The 21,656-nt window shown below is 37.8% G+C and overlaps 1 protein-coding gene across 4 annotated transcripts in view; it reads left to right on the top strand.

Annotated features, from left to right (window-relative positions):
* Positions 1 to 21,656, top strand: part of nf1a (neurofibromin 1a) — an 89,917-nt gene that overhangs the window by 15,442 nt on the left and 52,819 nt on the right. For 2 of the 4 annotated variants that reach the window (XM_065280881.1, XM_065280883.1), the window contains exons 9-34: positions 36 to 209; positions 1,418 to 1,546; positions 1,682 to 1,756; positions 1,867 to 1,998; positions 2,172 to 2,300; positions 4,074 to 4,187; positions 4,312 to 4,391; positions 4,472 to 4,595; positions 4,676 to 4,922; positions 5,110 to 5,183; positions 5,720 to 5,803; positions 5,883 to 6,245; positions 8,245 to 8,384; positions 8,471 to 8,593; positions 8,745 to 8,828; positions 8,949 to 9,065; positions 10,050 to 10,231; positions 10,361 to 10,572; positions 10,747 to 10,908; positions 11,221 to 11,324; positions 12,226 to 12,361; positions 15,255 to 15,317; positions 19,638 to 19,796; positions 20,103 to 20,200; positions 20,411 to 20,557; positions 20,646 to 20,792. In XM_065280881.1, coding sequence (XP_065136953.1) covers positions 36 to 209; positions 1,418 to 1,546; positions 1,682 to 1,756; positions 1,867 to 1,998; positions 2,172 to 2,300; positions 4,074 to 4,187; positions 4,312 to 4,391; positions 4,472 to 4,595; positions 4,676 to 4,922; positions 5,110 to 5,183; positions 5,720 to 5,803; positions 5,883 to 6,245; positions 8,245 to 8,384; positions 8,471 to 8,593; positions 8,745 to 8,828; positions 8,949 to 9,065; positions 10,050 to 10,231; positions 10,361 to 10,572; positions 10,747 to 10,908; positions 11,221 to 11,324; positions 12,226 to 12,361; positions 15,255 to 15,317; positions 19,638 to 19,796; positions 20,103 to 20,200; positions 20,411 to 20,557; positions 20,646 to 20,792 — 3,599 coding nt within the window. The remainder of the gene's footprint in view (positions 1 to 35; positions 210 to 1,417; positions 1,547 to 1,681; positions 1,757 to 1,866; positions 1,999 to 2,171; positions 2,301 to 4,073; positions 4,188 to 4,311; positions 4,392 to 4,471; positions 4,596 to 4,675; positions 4,923 to 5,109; positions 5,184 to 5,719; positions 5,804 to 5,882; positions 6,246 to 8,244; positions 8,385 to 8,470; positions 8,594 to 8,744; positions 8,829 to 8,948; positions 9,066 to 10,049; positions 10,232 to 10,360; positions 10,573 to 10,746; positions 10,909 to 11,220; positions 11,325 to 12,225; positions 12,362 to 15,254; positions 15,318 to 19,637; positions 19,797 to 20,102; positions 20,201 to 20,410; positions 20,558 to 20,645; positions 20,793 to 21,656) is intronic. The other 2 variants (XM_065280882.1, XM_065280884.1) reach the window with 1 other exon arrangement.

The raw sequence follows: 21,656 nt of genomic DNA on the forward strand, positions 1-21,656 counted from the left end.
TTGTCCTGTAGCAACCTTTTATTTTGCTTTAACAGAAGTCATTTTTGGAAAGCCTCCGGAAAGCTCTCGGACAGCACAGCGGCAGCAAACAACTGACTGAGAGCGCAGCCGTCGCCTGCGTCAAACTCTGCAAAGCATGCACTTACATCAACTGGGAGGATAATTCAGTTATATTTCTCTTGGTTCAGTCCATCGTCATGGATCTTAAGGTAAGGGAGGGGTTGACTGTTACGGCGCATTCACACGGGGTGTAAGCGTTGACGCTTCCCATTCACTTTTAATGGGTGACGTCAAGCGTTGGCGAACTGAATTGTGGATCCGTCGGCGCCGCGTTAGTGCCGTTGCTCGCGGCAGAAGTTGAACATTTCTCAACTTTTCAAGCGGCAACGTGTGCGTCAGCCAATCATATCGCCTTATGCAAATAACCTAGGCAGAGCCAGCCAATTACGTTTATGGAAGACCGGAGCTTGTGTTGAAAAATTTAAAGTGAAAAGGTATGATTTCAGAGGAATAATTGCATAAAAAAAACATAATTTACTCACCATAATGCCATCCTCAGTGTACATGAGTTTCTTTATTAAGCCGAACATGCTTAGAGTTTTATAATATCCTGGTACTTCCTAGTAGGGCTGAACGATTAAGTGATAAAAGAATCACAATCTCGATTCATACATACATGAAACAATTTAGTTTTGAACATTACATAGAACCTTACATAATAAAATAAAACCATGTCATCAAATGCAACATTTATAAAAGTTGATCACCTCATCCGTTAACATGATTTCTCATTCCCATTCGTTTGATGGCCATCAGCGGTTCAGTTAAAGACAACAAATCCCATCATTCCACGCTTCTTCAGAGCGTCATTAGCCTATGTCATTGTTATTGTTTTGATTGTGTTTGAGGTAATCTTTGTAAATGACGCCGATTCATTTGCATTTACAGTATTTCCCTGTATTCAGATTCTGCACTCACGTGTTGACGTATTTACATTACAACAATCCAGATGCCATGTCAGTCAAACTTGCTTACACTCACACAGGTTAAAACCAAACCGTATTCATTCACCAATCGATCCGATCGCTTTTCTCCTATCTCGTCCTCATTTGTAGCGTTCTGCTGTAACTCGTGTGATGTGCAGCAAAGCAAGCCAATCCAATCACTGCTTACTTCTATAGTAAAAAAATACTATGGAAGTGAATGGGGCTCATGAAAAAACAAACATTCCTTAAAATATCTTCTTTCGTGTTCATCAGAACAAAGATATTTATACATGTTTGTAACAACCTGAAAGTGATTACAGACTTTTCATTTTTGGATGAACTATCCCTTTAAAGTATATTAAAAACACCACATAGTCATATAAACAACTATAAAAACCTGATTTAACTCCATTGTTCTCTTTTTTCCCCAGGGTCTTCTTTTTAATCCCACAAAGCCATTCTCAAGGGGGGCGGGCTGCCAGAGTGCCGATGTGGATTTGATGATTGACTGTTTTGTGTCGTGTTATCGCGTCAATCCTCGCAACAACCAGCATTTCAAGGTCAGCTGATCTCTAAAGGGCTCCCACAATGAATGCATCTGCCTGATAAAATTTCACAACATATTTTTGAGTTCCCAATCTGAATTTGTCATCTCATTGAATATTTTATAAAGAATGATTAATGTTTTGCGATAGGTGTGTTTAGCTTCGACTTCTCCCCCAACCTTCCATTTTGTCCTGGTCAACTCACTACACAAAATAATCACCAATGTAAGTATGGACTGTAATAAGTAGCTGCTGGGCTGCTTTAGTAGACATACAAGTCACGTGTTGGTGTTTTGCTTTAATGTTAATGTTTATCATTCATGGTCTTTTTTTAGTCTCATCTGGACTGGTGGCCGAAGATCGACGCCATCTACTGCTACTCAGGAGAACTGCGTGCCATGTTTGCAGACACGTTGGGCAGAGTGCTCCAAAGTCTCAATGCCCATCCACCTTTGAGGATGACATCAGTGAGATATCCACTAATACAATACAATAAGAGACTCATGCATTGGTAACCCCTAAAATGCATGCATTACTACACTGGATAAGTCTCAGATCACATACTGTTCAGCTTCTTGTGTCTTGCATTAAAAACATAAATTTGTTTTTTTAGAAAGTAAAGTTGCACTTTTTTTTGCAGAGTCTGACTTTTAAAGAAAAAATGACGACCAGTTTAAAGTTCAAGGAGAAATCCACAGACCTTGACTCACGCTCGCTACTGCTCGCCCTGGTCAAACTCATCCACGGTGACCCCAAACTAATGCTGCATGTAAGTACGGGCCAGTAAAATAAATGAACATTTTTATCAGACACTTAATGGATTCTGCCAACAAAGCAGCATTTCTAAATGGCCTGATGCCCGGATTAAGGTTTTTTATGAACGTATAATACGCGCCGAGAGCATTCGGTTAATATGCTCTCGGCACGTATTATGGGGGCGAAATTATGGAATTCTGTGCCAGGCCACTTAAAATGTATTCCAACGTTACTTACTTAAAAAAAAATAATTGTGGCTAATTCAGGAACAAAATTGCTCTCATATTTATTTCTCTCTCTGTATTTTTTTTTCTTTTTTTCTTCTCTGTTCATTGTATTTTTTTTATCTGGCTCTTACCTCACTTTGGGGCTTTTTACACCTGGTCACTTCATGCGTTTTCTTTTGTTGTCTTAAAAGACGCAGTGTAAATGACCTCCGAAACGTTTTTGAGATGCATTTAAATCCGATCGCTCAAACCACTTTAGGAGGTTGTCTGGGACGCATTTCAGATGAAACTCGACAAGTCTAAATACATCTAGTAAATGAAACCACGGATTTTAGCCGGCAAAGAGGAAAACAAACAAAGACGACATGCTTATTGCTCTATGGAGCGATGACAGCGGGTAAAAAAACTTTCTAGAACCAATAAAAAAGCCCAATGACGAACTCCAATAATATTAAACAAAGAAATACAACTTTGAGAACAGTTTTGGGAACGCTTTCCCCGTCATGGACCTGTTCATTAAATAATAGCGCCTCCGTCACTCTCCTGCTGCTGTATTGCGCACTCCAGCTCATGCCGAGCAAGGAGACGTGCGTCCCCTGCCCAATATACAGTACAACATACAGTAAGTGCTGCCTTTTGTTGCATAAACATAGTCTTAAAGGAATAGTCTACCCATCTGCCATATAAAACTATTTTATTACCTCAACCTAGACGAATTAATACATATCTATATTTTTTCAATGCGTGCACTGTACAGTGCGTTGTGAATGTGTTAGCATTTAGCCTAGCCCCATTCATTCCTATGGTACCAAAAAAAAGTTTTATTTTGTGGCACCATACTTACTGGTATAACTCCTCATGTAAAAGTCTTTAAATAGGGAAAGCATGAAAGTGTTTGGTGGCTTCCCTGTTTGGTACCATAGGAATGAATGGGGCTAGGCTAAATGCTAACACATTCACGACGCACTGTATAGTGCACGCATTGAAAAAAGATAGATATGTATTAATTCGTCTAAGTTGAGGTAATAACAGTTTAATATGGCCAAAGGGTAGACTATTCCTTTAAGTTTTTTTAAGGCGGAGCAATGAATAGTGTATTTGCATTTTGCGCTGGAGTAGAATATCGGATTCATATCCGTTTTCACAAGATGCATTTATGTGGCCAAATGTAAATGAAACAGATTTAATAAATCAGATAGCTATCCGATCAGAGAAAACACATGAAGTGACCAGGTGTAAAAAAAAACCTTTTAATAATGTTAGTCTGTGTTTATTCTCTTTTTTTTCTTTTTTAACTAAAAGCCCCTCTAGGGACAAATTTTTGTAAATTAGCTTTAGCTTAAAACACTATGATGCATACACTGGATGACTGTTTACAGTTCATCTATGTTTCTTCTTCGTATCTGTCCCTATTAAATAAACGTAAAAAAATCATTATCTCATTTTTGATAGAGGTTGTGTTTAGCTGCTTTTGCATCTGAGCTTCTTAGTTGATTAAGTCACATTGTAGCCTTCCAACCCAAGTTCGACTATTCATGTTTGACTCTTTTTACCTTCAGAACCCGGGGAAATCAGGTCAAGAGATGCAGAACAGCACAGCTGAGCTTATCAAAGGCCTGGTCGCATTAGTTCCTCTTAACAACAGTGTTGAATTGTCACAGGAAGCTATGGAGGTAATCTATTGCACATCCCTTCAAAATGCCCACCCTAACATAACTATCTAGAATCCTGCTGCTGCTACACCTAGTGTGTTGTTTTTAGTGCAAATAACACAATTATGTTTGTATTTTCACCTAGGCACTGTTGGTGTTACATCAGCCAGAAACCATTGAGCAGTGGAACCCTGATGCAACCATAGAGACCTTCTGGGACATCAGGTGGGAAGATCTCTCAGCTGATTGGAGGAAGTCATTCAGATGACAAGGATGTGATTTAACTGTATTTCTTCTTCTTTCAGCTCTCAGGTCTTATTCTTGATATGTAAGAAGCTGATTGGTCACCAGATGATCAACAGTACAGAGATACTGAAGTGGCTTAGGGAGATACTTATTTGCAGGAACAAGTTTCTACTAAAGAACAAGGTAAACATAGATTTTAATATTTTTTTATGTTTGTAAAAATGGCACCCGGATCAAACTGTCCTGTTTGTGTTGCTCTGTAGGAATGTGCCACACAGGGTAGTCTCATTCCCATCTGCAGGCAGGCTCAGACGAAGCTCGAGGTGTGTCTTTATACCTTCCTGTGGAGCCCCGATGCAGAGGCTGTGCTGGTGGCCATGTCCTGCTTTCGCCATCTCTGTGAGGAGGCCGACATCCGTTGCAGTGTGGATGAAATGCCCATGCACACCGCCCTGCCAAACTATAACACTTTCATGGAACTTGCCTCTGTCAGCAATATGATGGCTACAGGTTAGTGCTTATCTATGTGGGATTTAGATTAAAATTTCATTTTAAATTTAGTTTATTTGGGAAGCTGAGTGAAATAATTTTTGCAACTTTGTTCTTGAATTGCATGAAATGTGGGGCATCTGCTTTCCGCGTTTGTAGTTTATTGTAGTGCGATGTTGCTTGTGCTATAAAATATTTGTGCATTTAGGCCGAAACACCCTTCAGAAAAGAGTGATGGCACTGTTAAGGAGGATAAAGCACCCCACAGCTGGAAACATAGAGGTGATTTATACTAAATCTTAATTTGGATATTTCATCTAAAAACATTTAAAGGGGACATATCATGAAAATCTGACTTTTTCCATGTTTAAGTGCTATAATCGGGTCCTCGGTGCTTCTATCAACGTAGAAAATGTGAAAAAGATCACCCCAGTAACTTAGTTTTGGTAAACTATTCAATGCAAGTATGTGAAAAAATAGCTCATTGAAATTTGGCTCCCCCTGTGATGTCAGAAGGGGATAATACCGCCCCTTAATCTGCACTATCCAACCACGGCACTGCCACTTAGCGCAGCGATCAGCTCATTTGCATTTTAAAGGACACACCCAAAAACGGTAAATTTTTTTACATGGTATAATAAATTATCTATATGGTATTTTGAGCTAAAACTTTACATACATACTCAGGGGACACCAAAGATTTATTTGACATCTTAAAAAAGTCTTGTGAAATGTCCCCTTTAAGTTATTAAGTAATAAATTAGCTTTCGACTCTCTGCATGTTTGTTTCAATCCCTCTCATTTTATTGCAATCACAGGCATGGGAAGACACGTATGCAAAATGGGAACAAGCTACAAAACAAATACTCAACCACTCGAAAAGCAAAGTGGAAGATGGGCAGGTAACTAAAACGAGACAAATCGCATCAAATCAATTTCCCGTAGCTTATTTCTCATTGCGTCTGTTGCCCTGTCCTGCAGTTCTCTCTCTGTCCGCAGGAGTGGATCAACATGACAGGATTCCTGTGCGCTCTAGGTGGAGTGTGTCTCCAGCAGCGCAGCACGCCCTGCCTGGGCACCTACAGTCCTCCCATGGGCCCTCTCACCGAGCGTAAGAGCTCCATGATCTCCATGGGTTCCTGTGAGGTCAACAGCGAAACGTCCCTCAATAGGTTTGTGGAGCGTTTGCTGGCTCTGATGGTGTGTACACACGAGAAAGTGGGCGTGCAGATTCGCACCAACGTCAAAGACCTGGTTGGACTGGAGCTGAGTCCGGCCCTCTACCCCATGCTCTTCACCAAGCTACGAAACAGCATCGGACGGTTCTTTGACACGCAGGGCCCGGTGAGAAACGCAAACTGACATGCAGCTGTAGGATGAGGTTTCATGTTAGAAGAGGGACATTTTATAAATTCTGTTATACCACGGGCCTGTTGAATGCTTTATTCTGATTGGCTGAGAAATGTATTTAAGGAATAATTGATGATGGGCTATTGAGTTATAAGGAAATAATGCACACCCAAGGTTACGCCACGGGTGTGCATTATTTTTTTATATAATTCAAAGGACCGGAGTCAATTATTCCCCTTATACCACGGTTACCACAAACATTGTGCTGGTGCCTATTTTTAAGACATTTGACAAGTTAGGTGTGCAGTTATCCAAAATTAATGCATACCCACGGAACATTTCTCAGCCAATCAGAATACAGCATTCAACCGACCCGTGGTATAATCAAAATTAATAAATCTCACAATGGATTGTTCAACTTGTACAACAAAATATGTAACTTGTATAACATAAAGGACAGTTTTTCATTAGGAAGATTGTTATTACTTTTATTAGACATGTTTTCCTCAATTCATTTAACCATATTGCAAAAAAAGACTGCGTAAGATAAATTATTATTTTGAGTGTTTTTAACAAATATTGTGCACTGCTATATACTAATGAGTTCCTATCTAATGTATAATTATTTAGTAATTTCATCTAAATAAATACTAATAATAAAACTGCCATTTATGGTTTTGGACACAAGGTGGCAGAAGACTAACATTATTGAAATTCATACTGTTCAGTCCCATAAATCACTGCTTTTATGGTGATTTGTTGTACATGTATGTTTTATATAAAATCCTAATTGAAGACTAAGATTTCTTTCTATTGATTGCTAATTTTCATAAAAAGGTTATGTAAGGTATAATGTGTAGGCAACTGTTGCATTGGGTCCTGCATTGGGCTTATTTAGTTTTGACAATCGGCTGCCTGTACATTATCTTGCTTATTACACTGCCTTTTACCCCATAAGTGAGGTAAAGAATTGATTTGAAATATTTTATTTGCTGATTTTTAATGAATGCAGACCTTCCACAAGGAAAACGCATTTACTTTGCTTTAATATAAGAAGTTCAAATGTCATGAACACACTATTTAGTTTAATAATTTGTATAATATATTGTCATATGTCCCCTTTAATATTACACAAAAAAATTATAATAATATGTCTTTTAATAACATATCATCAAAATGTGATAAAGATCAACCCAGTAACTTAGTTTTGGTAAACCATTCTCTGCAAGCATGTGAAAAATAGATCACTGAAATTTGGCTCCCCTTGTGATGTCAGAAGGGGATAATACCACCCCTTAATCTGCACTTTCCAGCCACGGCACTGCCATTTTGTGCAGAGATCAGCTCATTTACATTTAAAAGGCCACACCCTTTTTTGCTCACAACTAGTGTCAATGTTAACGTTATAATAAATTATCTATACACTTCTAAAATCTGCCAATGGAATTAGAAACACTTTTTTTCATAAACCTTTAATTAAAGAACATTTTTCTTATTTCATTGGCAGATTTTTTTGCTTGTGATTTTTTTAGCAGTGATTTACTTGTGCTTCAAAGCACAAATTCGCTTAATTATTATTTTTTTTGTCTAAAAACTGGACTTATTTTCCTAGGTCATTTTGTTCATCAAGAAAATACATTTTAATTTAAGAATTTTTTTAGATATTTTTACGGAAAACAATACAAAAATACTAAGTAAGAAAGTCATTTTTTGCAGTATATTGAATTTTGAGCTAAAACTTCGCATATGTACTCTGGTGACACAAATTTATTTAACATCTTTAAAAAGTCTTGTGAAATTTCGTCTTTAAACTCTGCAGCATCTGGTTTTCCGTATGGTATTACTTTTGAGCGGTTTTTATCTGGGAATAGATAATCTGCAAATGTTGCGAATGGCCAATCAGAATCAAGCATTCCAACGAGCCATTTAATAATCTACTGTATGTTATGCCTATCAGCTTTTTGGTTTTAAATTTTGTCTTTCACTTCTCCAGGTCCCTATTACAGACACCAACACTTTATTTGTAGAGCAGACCATCGCCATCATGAAGAACCTGCTGGACAGCCACACTGAGGGAAGCTCTGAGCACCTGGGTCAAGCCAGTATTGAGACCATGATGCTCAACCTTGTCAGGTAAGACCGCAACTCTTTCTGTTTTGACGGATCTGTTTTGTCTACTCAGAAGTGGTTTTATATTTTCAACTTTATTTTCTTTGAAGATATGTGCGTATTTTGGGAAACCTGGTCCATGCCATTCAGATTAAAACTAAGCTGTGTCAGTTAGTAGAGGTGATGATGCAGCGCAGAGATGATCTCTCCTTCTGCCAGGAAATGAAATTCAGGTAATAAAAATATTTGACTTAGGTTGTAGTTATCTGACTTGGTTTGTAGTGGAAATGCTTACTCTCTACTTCTCCTTGTACATCACACAACATCATTAAATGTATATAAAATAAAGGGCTGTCCAATGTCTATGGTCGTTGAATTTCACAGAAATAAAATGGTGGAGTATCTCACAGACTGGGTAATGGGGACCTCCAATCAAGCAGCAGACGATGACATCAAATGTCTGACCCGGTAAAACATTCGGAAATTTACACACATGTTCATATAAAAGTTGTAGTGGCTTAAACCAGTCTTCTATCATATGTGGATCATTTATTGGATCTTTCTTTTTTTGTCATTGTTGTTGTCCAGGGATCTTGACCAGGCCAGTATGGAGGCAGTTGTTTCTCTGTTGGCTGGTCTTCCCCTGCAGCCCGAAGAGGGTGATGGTGTCGAGCTCATGGAGGCCAAGTCTCAGCTGTTTCTAAAGTGAGATCACTAACTGGATTTTTCCAACCTGTCTTGACTTAAATTATTTAAGGGGACAATTCTCCCTAAATGTAAAATAATCAGAATTTACTAATCATCATAAGAGCAAGTTTCCTGGAAGTGGTTTAGATTAATTCAGGATTAGGAAATTTAAAGTCGCCATTAAATGGAAGTAGCGATTGCCTAATTTTCCCCGTGGTGACATATATCTGAGTGAAACCAACTTCTGAAATGAAATAAGGCAGGGCTGGATGTGAATTTGTCCATCGGTATCTGATTGGAGGATTGTTTGAAGATGGGTCATGTTGTTTATCGCTGTGATCTTTTCCCGGACCCAGCCCACCTGCTATACCAAATGACCGGAAGTAAAGAGAGATCGTTTTGAGGAAGGGAGGAGATTTGAGTTTTGGATTATGATTATCAGGGCACATGAATTTAAAAAAAATAATGACACTCACAGATTAGTAATTAGTAAAAAAAACACAATATTCCAAAATAAATAATAGTAAATAGTTTTTTTTTCATGGTGACTTTTTATGTAATTTTTACAAAACATTACTTGTGTGCATCTTTGGACCAAACATTGGCATTGGCAAATAAAGTATGCCAGGATATTTTATTGCAAGATGTTTTTTTAATGAAGTCAGCTCAAACATGCTTTTTATTCTGGGACTAGGATAAGCCCTGTCCGGGAAACCCCCTCATATTGTTCCAAACTGTCATTTTTCAGGAAATTGTATATGATATTACAAAAATACATGTATCTTATTTTTTTTTTCTACTTAGATTTTTATAATGTTATTTGGAAGCTAATTTGATTAATCTATCTGTTTTCATTATACTTATTTTATATTAATATTAGCTTTTCACACAACAGTTGTACATCATTTAATCATTACCACCATGTCTGTCAAACTTAGAAGTAAATAGTAGTGAATATTAAATTAAGTCTTTATTCCTCTTTTGCTCCTACTCCTTTCACAGGTACTTCACACTTTTCATGAATCTGTTGAATGACTGCAGTGAGGTTGAGGAAGACGGACAGCAGGTCGCCGGGCGGAAACGTGGCATGTCTAGGCGACTGGCATCTCTGCGTCACTGCACGGTGCTGGCCATGTCCAACCTACTAAATGCCAATGTGGACAGCGGCCTTATGCACTCTATCGGTAAGAGACATTAAAATAATTGTGTTACGAATCTGATTGATTGAAGTGATCAATATTTTCATTTCGATGTTGACTGACAATTGGACATTATTTCATTTAGCTAATGTTTTCTTTTATGTTTCTGAACAGGTCTGGGCTACCATAAGGACTTACAGACACGTGCTACGTTCATGGAGGTTCTCACTAAGATCCTTCAGCAGGGGACTGAATTTGACACGTTAGCAGAGACCGTGCTGGCCGATCGCTTTGAGAGACTCGTCGAGCTGGTCACCATGATGGGAGACCAGGGAGAACTACCCATTGCCATGGCATTGGCCAATGTGGTCCCCTGCTCTCAATGGGTAACTGTTTAATAAATAAGTTTTGTAGTTTGAGAAAAAACTGTATCCTTCGATCGAACCATATTTGAGTGCATAAGCACAAAAACATCTAGCCAGCTCACCAACAGTGTAATACATTACATCTGCTATTGGTCATTGGAGAGGAGATATGATACATTTTGTGTTGATTTGTAGGATGAGCTGGCCAGGGTGTTGGTGACATTGTTTGACTCTCGACATCTGCTGTATCAGCTGCTATGGAACATGTTTTCAAAAGAAGTGGAGTTAGCCGACTCTATGCAGACACTTTTCAGAGGCAACAGCCTAGCCAGCAAGATAATGACATTTTGCTTTAAGGTAATGTGAAACTGTTTCTGTATAGCACACTTATGTATCTCTTATCATTTACAAAAGTTATATGTGCAATATAAATGTTTAAAAGAGACATCAAAATAGTGACTTTAGTCTGTTTATTAGCCTTGAAGCCATCTATATTTATCTGTTGTTAACACATTAAGGGGATAACCAGTGTTATAGTCATGACCACCAAGACCAAAGGGTGTCGAGACCAAAAATAGTTGAGACCTCAAAATGGTATTGAGTCTGTTCTCGAGCACTATAACACTAATGATAACATATCCTGTTTTTGTGCCGGCACTTTATTTGCAGGTGTATGGTGCTACATATCTGCAGAAGTTGCTGGAGCCTCTTCTAAAAGGAATAATCACTACGCCGGAATGGCAGCAGATCAGTTTTGAAGTCGACCCCACCAGGCACGTTTGTCTAATCAGATTCCTAATATTAAAGGGATAGTTCGGCCAAAAATGATATTAAACCCATGATTTACTCACCCCCAAGCTGTCCGAGTTGCATATGTCCATCGTTTTTCAGACAAACACATTTTCGGATATTTTAGAAAATGTTTTAGATCTTTCAGTTGATTAAATGTAATGTTATGGGGTCCACGACCTTCAAGTCCAAAAAAACTGCGTCCATCCTTCACAAAATAAATTCAAAAGGCTCCAGGATGATAAACAAAGGTCTTCTGAGGGTAATCCGCGCGGTGGTGTTGTAGAAATATCCATATTTTAAACTTTATTAACTTAAATAACTACCTTCTGGTAGCGCTGCCATCTTAGTCGTGTCTGCATTCAGGATGAGATCTTACGCAGCCTACGGAGGCTACTCTGCTGCTGCTCTGTGCCCCCGCCCCGAATTTGTCATACGTCACTAAGAAAAGTGCGTACACTACACTAATACTCTCTCCTGAATACAGAGGAGTCTAAGATGGCGGCGCTACCGGAAGGTAGTTATTTACGTTAATAAAGTTTTAAATGTGGATATTTTTGGACTTGAAGGTCGTGGACCATGTAACATTACATTTAATCAACTGAAAGATCTAAAAAAAATTCTAAAATATCCGAACATGTGTTTGTCTGAAAAACGATGGACATATGCAACTCGGACAGCTTGGGGGTGAGTAAATCATGAATTTAATATAATTTTTGGCCGAACTATCCCTTAAACACTCTTTAATAAAACTATATTGTCATTCTTATAATGTATTCAACACATAGCTGTTTGTAAGACTGTGCATGCTTATGCTGTCACACAGTTATCTTCTGTAGTGATATTGTTTAAGTGTGAAGTTGAACTTTTCCATGTCTGATTTAGGTTGGAATCAACAGAGAACCTGGAGGAGAACCAGAAGAACCTGCTGCAGATCACGGACCGCTTCTTTCTGGCTATCATCAACTCTTCCTCCGAGTTTCCTCCTCAGCTGCGCAGCGTTTGTCACTGCCTGTATCAGGTACACTCACACGTCAGCCTGCTTCAACACTTCAATACTGTATCATTTGACCAATGTCACTAATGCTGGCTTTAATGCTTGGGCATCCACTGATCACTTCTAAAATGGAAACCTGCTTTTATCTTCATGCATCTTTCTCATCTCAGTCTGTCTGTGTACAAACATACTGTATATCCTTCTTTTCACTCAATTACACCTTACGTTTGTCAAAGAACATAATATTTTTATAGGGTTGTGATGATTATTTAATTTTTGTCTTGAAAATCTGAAATGTTCATGGAAAATCTTTTGGGGAAATTCAAAAATAAATATACATATCAAATATATAAATAAGTTTGTAAATAAATTAAAGTAGATTGTTGCCCTGACAAAGGTTATAGTGTAGCATTATAATTAGAGATGCACCAATATATCGGCCAATAATCTGCTATCAGCCGATAGTTTAAAAACAGCTGATAGTCATGGTCAATCAGGTGTGCGACAGATCACAAAACTCACAGTTTGGATCACATTACGATTTTTAAGGCACAAATCTGATAATTTTTCGATCAATCTAATAACAAATAAAGAAATTACAAACATTTATAAAAGAAGAAAGTTTCACATAAGTGAGGTCTAAAATTAGCATTAGTTACAGAAATCAAGTCAAATGAATAATAACACTGTATTTATTGTATAAATTAAATATTATTATTATTATTATTATTATTATTATTTAGACCTAAAGAAGTGAACTTCTCTTTGTCTTGGATGATTTGATTAACATTAATGACACAGACTTCAGTAGGTTAATTGAGGTTACTGTCTCTTTAAGACCAAATAAGCACAGACTGGTTTCTGACTCCAATCTATACATACACTTAAGACATAAACAAAGGTTTTTATTAGAAAAAGAATACTGTGGCGATCATTTTGTTTGTATGTGTCCTTTCAAAAACACAGGAAGTGAAGTGTTAGCATTTAGCCTAGCCCCATTCATTCCTATGGTACCAAACAGGGAAGCCACCAAACACTTCCTTGTTTTCCCTATTTAAAGACTGTTACATGAGGAGTTATACCAGTAAGTATGGTGCCACAAAATAAAACTTTTTTTTTTTGGTACCAAAGGAATGAATGGGGCTAGGCTAAATGCTAACACATTCACAACGCGCTGTACAGTGCACGCATTGAAAAAAGATAGGTATGTATTAATTCGTCTAGGTTGAGGTAATAACATAGTTTAATATGGCAAAAGGGTAGACTATTCCTTTAAGTTTACACATCAAGAGTTCTGAATCTGCTAATCTTTGAAGGATAATCATGTCTGACTGGAGCTGGACTGGACACATTCAACTACTTGTGCGTCTGTGCATACAGAGAGCTGCTCACTTTAGCGCCTTTTTATGGTTAAATAGTATGAATGTTAACATTTGCCAGCCTTTGAAACCTGTGCAAATGATAAACGTTTCCCCATTTAAATTTGCGTATTAATCCGCGAACCACATCCGAACCGTGGGTTGTGATCTGTACGGTTCACGAATCAACTGCGATCTGTCACAGCACTGTGGCCGATATATTCTGACAATCAAAAGAAAATGGAAAAGCAATGAATTTAAGCTTGGTGTATAGAAACCTCTCTAGTTTAATGTTCAATATTAATGGTCCTATATGAATTAATAACGTTTAGAAGATGTAATCTTCAGTTTAATATAACCACCAAACTATCGGCAGCGATATCGGCAGATATCAGTCTGAATAATCGGTTAAAAATGTAATATCTGTACATTTCTAATTCTAATACATTTATGCGATTATTTTTTTGTCAAATGTGAAATTGTGTGAAATGGACGTCTGTTTAGATATATTTCCTTCTTAAAAGTGCCTACCATTGTTGGTGCACACATGTTATGAAATGGCGCAAATGGTTAGATATCATGAATGAATGTTTCCAATTTTGGGCCTATTAATAATAAAATTATAATAAAACGGTTATACGTTTGAAGTTGTACACTTAAACTATAAACTTAGGAAATTAGTTGGTAATGAAAAATCTCCCTTTAACCAAGTTAATGCTGTGTCTGTAATTGTAGTTATTTTTTTCCATAATTGTTTTTTATTTTGTAAGGGGCTTGTTGGGTAGTTTGTAGTGTAGTTACTTTTTATTAAATTATTGGGTCATACTCATGGAAATTAATTATGTTAAACTGCCATTTATTTTCCTCTCTCTTAATTTCTTGTATTTCAGTTCTTGGCTTTTCTGTTTCTTTGTTTGTAATTATAAGGTTTGGGTTGGGTTGTTTGGGTACCTCAAGGGTAAAAATAAGCTGTCCAGATTTCTTCCTGGTTTGCATGTGCTTCAAGATGGAACTTAACATCTGTTTCTCCCATTCTCTGTTTGTCTCTTCATCTCTTTTTTTTCTTCTTTTCCAAATCCAAAGGGATTTTTCAACAATTCAGACACGTCTGTTAAAAGCTATAATCAGATATGTAGCAAGAAGTACACAAACTACCAGCCACTTTAAAACACTTTGTCCTCCTTATCTCAGCTCACACTTATAGTTTATATCTGATATTAGACCTATATATCAAGACTTCCTCTTCTCATCCTATATCGGTTCTTTCAGCTAATGTCAACTTGTTAATAAATTATCTTAGCATATTCACACTTTTTGCTTGAGCTGGGAGCCTTTTTTCACAGCAGCTTTTTTCGCAGCTTTTGCTTCACGTTTGGCTTAAGGAGCATCGCCCTGTGTTTATCTAACTGATCCTGGTGGGGGGTAAATCAAACTGTTCCTAAATCAGCTCTCGGGAAATTGTGTTGTCTGCGCGTTCGTTGTGTTTGTATGCACTGTGGCTGTGCTGAGTACAGTTGTCTAGCTGCTGTGATCTCTCTGTGCTCATCTCTGCCCTGTAGGCTACTTGCCACTCCCTTCTGAATAAAGCCACTGTTAAAGAAAAAAAGGAAAACAAAAAATCCGTAAGTGTTTTAGCATTTTCTTTTTCTTTAGCTATCATTTTTTGGGGGTTTGGTTTTTATTCATGCCACAAATGCAGCATTGCTTTAGTTACTACTACTTTATTTTGTTTAGTTGAATTTTGTGCATTTTGTTCATTTTTTTTCATGATTTCTGGCATTTTTGTCTTCTGTGCCAAAACATGTTCAGAAACTCCAATGTAATCTGTGATCTTTTTGGTTTGGTTGTCTTAGAAACAAACCCGTGGTTTTATTCTAAAGTTGTGTTTACACAACAATAAAAGTTAGTTTTTTTTTTGCATTTTTGAAAAATTTAATGTACACTGCACAACGCTGTCACAAAAAGATTAGCATTTACATGGATTCCTGAAGATTTTAAGCCCAATTTGCTCCCTTTGTGATCGAAAGGAGGTCATCATCACACACATGCTTTTTTGTCCAAAATAACTTCCAATGTGGGTCTTTGCTGCTTCTGATCACATTGGAGATTCCTCGATCCCAAACTCTTGATCGGGCTGCCTCCAATATGACGGCTGCAATAGCCAATGAAAGCGTGCAGACTTCAACCAGTTGTTGCATGCTTTTATTGCTGAAACAAGACACCCACAAACTTGACATAAAAGAGGAGTATTGAGAAAGAATATCGACTTACATACATATACAACTACAGCAACAGTACAAGTGCTTTGATGTATCGTGCAAGCTACCACAACATTTGTTTTCTCAAGTCACGTTTAATCTTGTGTTCTGTGAGATCACATGTCACTTTGAAATCGTTACTACAGTCATCACGTGTTTGGTCTCGCAGTCTGGTCGAATCATTAATCATGAAATTGTATCATTTGACACTGTCCCTATGTTTGTGGTCTCCCATGGATTTGAAACCGTATTAGATGTAAAAATCGTTGAGTGTGTCCGAGGCCTAAGTCTGCTGTATTACGTAAAGAAACACCATGCGCCTGAGCACATTTTTCTACAGAGCGATGAATGCAAACAATCAAGATGGCGAAAGCATCAGGCAGTTTTGTTTAGATGGACTATGAGATAGCTTTATTACTACAAGTGACTATAAATTGGCAAAATTTTGTTGGAGAAAATTTTGTTAAATGTACATAAACTCAATATCTTGAGCAGCACAAACACAGTCCAGTAGGCTACCACTACTGCTGTTGTTGTTATACTCACGCATGCCTATAGACTGAATTAATGCGTGAGCATGACATCATCTCTATCAGAGATTTGCGTTTTCTTAGTTTATGCAAAGACAACAAGGCAACGTTTTCAAAAGTTAGCATTTTTAGGACCCCAGAAAGCTGTTTTTGAGTAAACGCACAGCCAAACCACATAAATACTTTCTTGTTTACAGTTTAAAAAACGTAACAGGTTAAGGGGTTAACAGGTGGATAAACAAACATTTTTGTTTAGAAGTTTAACTGGTGTGGACTGAATTGGTGGTGGGCAATTGGGATGGACTAAGGTTTTTGTACTGGAACAATCTCTTGCTGTAAAACTAAGATCTGGTGCTTTAAGGGCTCATCATAGTTATGCATACGTCCTGCAGCATACCTGCGGCGGCGTTGGATACGCGTCGGTTTTTCATATATACTTCTGAGTTGTCTTCCACGTTGACATGCAAACACATGCAGACCGCTGGTAGGCAGTATCCACTAGTGTTACCACAGTAGCAGCGTGACCGTCAATGAAGAAGCAGCTTGGACAGTTTAACCCACAAATGAAGAAGAAACAGCAGCTTGTTGTGTATGTTTTGTGAAGACCAGCAGTGATGGAAGTAAATAAGCAGAGACTTTTGTTTGCAATTTGAGTTAAATCACTCCTCAACTTGGCCCATCTTTTTTCTCTTCATCGCAAACAGAAATATTTATGACGCAGTTTTTAACCTGACGGGAGGGGTTCTAGTGGACCAATCGCAGCGCTTGCAGTTCGCGTAGAGCTGGCGCACCATTAAAAATCTGGCGAGGGGCTACGCAGAAGCTACGTATAACCTACGGCATAGACCTTTCGCACGACTTCACTGTGTGGGTTTATCTGTTATATCCAAGTGCAACAGGAGCCCTCAACTGACTTAATTTATGTTTTAAGCCTTTTCCTATCACAACATATATTTTTACATTTAGGGGAAAAAACTCTTGGCTCTTGGTACAGTATGTTAAGAGTCAATGACTTGTGTGACTTGGACAGCTACATTTTTTTTATAAGGATTTTACCTGATTTGCATGAATTAGATGGGATCTAATGAACATGTTGGTGCTTTTCTAGGTTCTGTCTTTTAATCTTTGGATTGTCTTCAAATCTGTGGTTGTGCATGTTTACACATGACAAGCCATTGGTGCTTTTGCATGAGTGAAAATACAAATTGTTCTCACCTTTTGTTTCCTGTCTTTTGTATTTTCACATTTCCAGTTTACTGTCAGATGTGTGACCATGCATTCTTAGTAAAGAATTCATTTGGTCTCATCATGAGATGGCTTGTACTTTTTTTACAATAAGCTGAGGCACTAATAGCCAATTGTAGGTCCCAAACTAATTTTAAAATTACTTTGAATTGAGTTATGTCCTTAAGAATTTAGGTCAAGGCTATCATTTATTATTGTAAGTGTGGTGAAATAGGGACCACGCGTTACCATGGATGTTTATAATATTGACCCTTTTTTGTCCCCGAAACATGAGCCTTTCTCAATGTCAAGGATACTTCCTTAGCAGGACTAGTCTTACAAGTCACTTCCTTCAGAGGCTAGGCGAGGCTCCTCTTAACAGGGCTCCAGACTGCCCCCAAATGGAGGCATTTTGCCCCTAAAATTTGAGAGTGTGCCACTGAATTTTACATCCAGTCGCACATGTGCAACCAGTAAATTTGACCTTTTTTTCCAAAAGTGCACAATAAAGTGTGACACTGAATTTGAAACAGCACATTATAATTTCTGCATCTATCATCAAGTATTTATTAGTAATACAGTCGAAATTAGTAGAAATGTGAATATTTGGTTAGCATGTTGATTTACGGTGTGTGCCCCTAAATTTTCTGGTTGCGCCCCTAAATTTTTCAGTTGGGGCCACTGTGCTCCTAGTGAAAAAAGTTAGTCTGGAGCCCTGCTTAAGCATTCAGAGAACACGTTAAATGGAACAGGCTAGCAAGTGCACGTCCTTGCGTGATTGAAAGGTGTGCCTTCGGTGTTGCGCGCATAGGATTGTGGGTGATTTCAGCCCTTGAAGAGCGCGAAGGATACACATATGCATCCTTTCCTGTATATGGGATATTTCTCGAACGAAGGACTCAGTCCTTGGCAGAAATTTTGAGGATCCTCGACATTGGAACAGTCCTTCGACGGACGTTGATGATGTAGCATCCTCGAAATTCTGGCTTCCGAGGATCCTTCCTTGACATTGAGAAACGGCTATGATTTCATTTCATAATGATAGTTGCTCTGAGCAAAACAAATATTAGATTAAGTGAGTCATACTGTTTTTACTCACATTAACTTGGATATTTGCTGCAATTACAGCAGCACATCCTTATGGCATAGTGTCAATATATTTCCTCAGAACTTTATTCGTAATGTTATCCCATGACTAATGCAACTCAAGCCAAAGGCTTTCCTTTGAATGTACAAGTGCAGTTTATTTTCCAACTCGCACAAAAATTGCTTATTGGAGTTAAGGGGTGGACTTTGAGGAGATTTAGGTCATTTTACATACTGGCCCCCTCAAAGTCCAAACCTCAACCCCATCAAGCAAATTTAGGGCGAAGATTCTTTATAAACATATATTTCATACTTATGAAACATGTGTATATTGTCTTTCTCTTTCTGTTAACCGTAAAAAATTATTCTGTTTGATAAAGGTGTGTTCTTCTAAGGGTGTTCCACTGCGTGTGTGCATTTGATTTTATTGTAGTGGTAAATGAGAAACCATTGGAAAATTGATTGCCTCTCTTGTGGTTCTGCAGGTTTGATATCGTCTTATTATTTTCAGTTCAATGTAAATACTGTTGTGTTTCTTGTAAGTCATCTGACCCATTTTCCTTTCAAAGCAAAGCTTGCAATCCCATTTTACATGACACCAAAACGTATCTATCAGTTTCATTTTTGTTTTTCTTTGTCATTGTTATGCTCTTTTTTTATATCATTCCATAATTCCAAACCTATATCAAAATGTTTATAAATCTTATTATGAATTGGTTTAACTCCATTTAAATGCATTTGTTAATGACAAGGGTTTTTTTTATGGTTTTTCGTTTACCTTTGAATTAAACCCTGCCGCAACTCACTGGTCTTCCCTGCTGTTTTCTTCTTATTTTATGTGCAGGTGGTCAGCCAGCGGTTTCCTCAAAACAGTATCGGTGCTGTAGGAAGTGCCATGTTCTTGCGCTTTATTAACCCTGCTATCGTCTCGCCGTATGAGACGGGAATCCTGGACAAGAAACCCCCTCCGCGGATTGAACGCGGTCTCAAGCTCATGTCTAAAGTAAGTGTGACCACAAAAGTACACTTAGATGCAGTACGGTGCCCTCCGAATCTGTATCCAGGGTCTTTTTCTTTTTGGTATTTATGTAAAGGAATTACAATTTGTATTATCTGTAGTTATGTACTAGTTGCTGGAGGTGCTACCTAGATAGCTCCAAACATATTTAACAAACATTATCTTTGCATCTACAGTTCACGTAACACTGTGAAATACTGAACCGTGTTAAATAGCAGCACATTGTCGTAAAGTTTACAAATGTTTGTTGTTGCGACATTTATACAGTGTTTTTTCTCTTTTTTTTTTCAGATTCTCCAGAGCATTGCTAATCACGTTCTCTTTACTAAAGAGGAGCACATGCGGCCCTTTAATGACTTTGTAAAAAGCAACTTTGATGCTGCTAGAAGGTGTGTTTGTGGTTGTTTCATTAAGTATCGTACATATAAAGGTTATGCATTACTAGTATTTTATGGACACTAGGAAATAAACTGTTTTAGATTTTACACTTGAACAGGCCGATTTCTGTTGTTTAAGGTTTAAAGCTTTCAGCTTTTCAGAACCAATATGGGCTTACAGACAGATTCAAAATACTTGTTTGTTTTTGCTGAAAAACGCAGATTCTTCTTGGATATTGCGTCTGACTCTCCTCCGAGTGATTCGGTGAATCACAGCCTGTCTTTTATCAGTGATGGAAATGTTCTAGCACTGCACCGTCTGTTGTGGAACAACCAGGAGAGAATTGGCCAATACCTGTCCAGCAACAGGTAACAGTAACAGCCTCTAGGCACTTAAGGATATGTTAGTTATTAGGTTAGAATTTTGCAAATATTAAAATGAAACTTAACTCTATAGGGATCACAAGGCAGTGGGACGCAGACCATTTGATAAGATGGCTACCCTTCTGGCGTACCTGGGCCCCCCTGAACATAAGCCAGTGGCTGATACACACTGGTCCAGTCTCAACCTTACCAGCTCAAAGTTTGAGGAGTTTATGACAAGGTGACTGTCCCTTCTTTTGCAAAAGAGCAAAATCATTTTGTACTTTGAACAGTATTTATAACAAATTGGTTGTAAAATTTGTTATAACAGTTAAAGGCGTAGTTCACCCCAAAATAAAAGTTTGTTATCATTTACTAGCCCTTATGTTGTTCTAAACCTGTATGAGTTTTTTTTTTTCTGGAAACACACAGTTGACTATACCCATTGACTTCCATAGTAGGAGAAACAAATACTATGGAAGTGAATGGGTAATGACGGCTGTTTGCTTACCATCGTTTATCAAAAATCATTTATCTTTTGTGTTCAACAGAATGAAGAAACTCATAAAGGTTTGTAACAACATGAGGGCGAGTAAATGACAACATACTTTTCATTTTAGACCTTGTATGTACTGCTAAATCATTTTGAGTCATTAAGTGTGAAAAAAATATATTATTAAAGGGACACTATTGTTGCTCATTTCCCAGCTCCCCTAGAGTTAAACATTTGATTTTTACCATTTTGAAATCCATTTAACTGATCTCCGGGTCTGGCGGTACCACTTTTAGCATAGCTTAGCATAATCCATTGAATCTGTTTAGACTGTGCTAAAAAATAACCAAAGAGTTTTCAATATTTTTCCTATTTAAAATTGGACTCTTCTGTAGTTTCATCGTATACTAAGACCAACAGACAATAAATGATATTTTGCAGTAGCTGAAAATAGTCCCCTTAGTAACTTTCAATAGCAGGGGACTATTTTCGGGCACTGGGTAATATCATTGTGCCTCCTGCAGCCATGTTACAGCAGCAAAGTCCTTGATTATTACGCCAGAATGAGAGTATAGTTCCTAGCCATATTTGCCTAGAAAATCGCAACTTTTA

Source organism: Paramisgurnus dabryanus, chromosome 8 (assembly GCF_030506205.2).
Source record: "Paramisgurnus dabryanus chromosome 8, PD_genome_1.1, whole genome shotgun sequence".
Classification (NCBI taxonomy): domain Eukaryota; kingdom Metazoa; phylum Chordata; class Actinopteri; order Cypriniformes; family Cobitidae; genus Paramisgurnus; species Paramisgurnus dabryanus.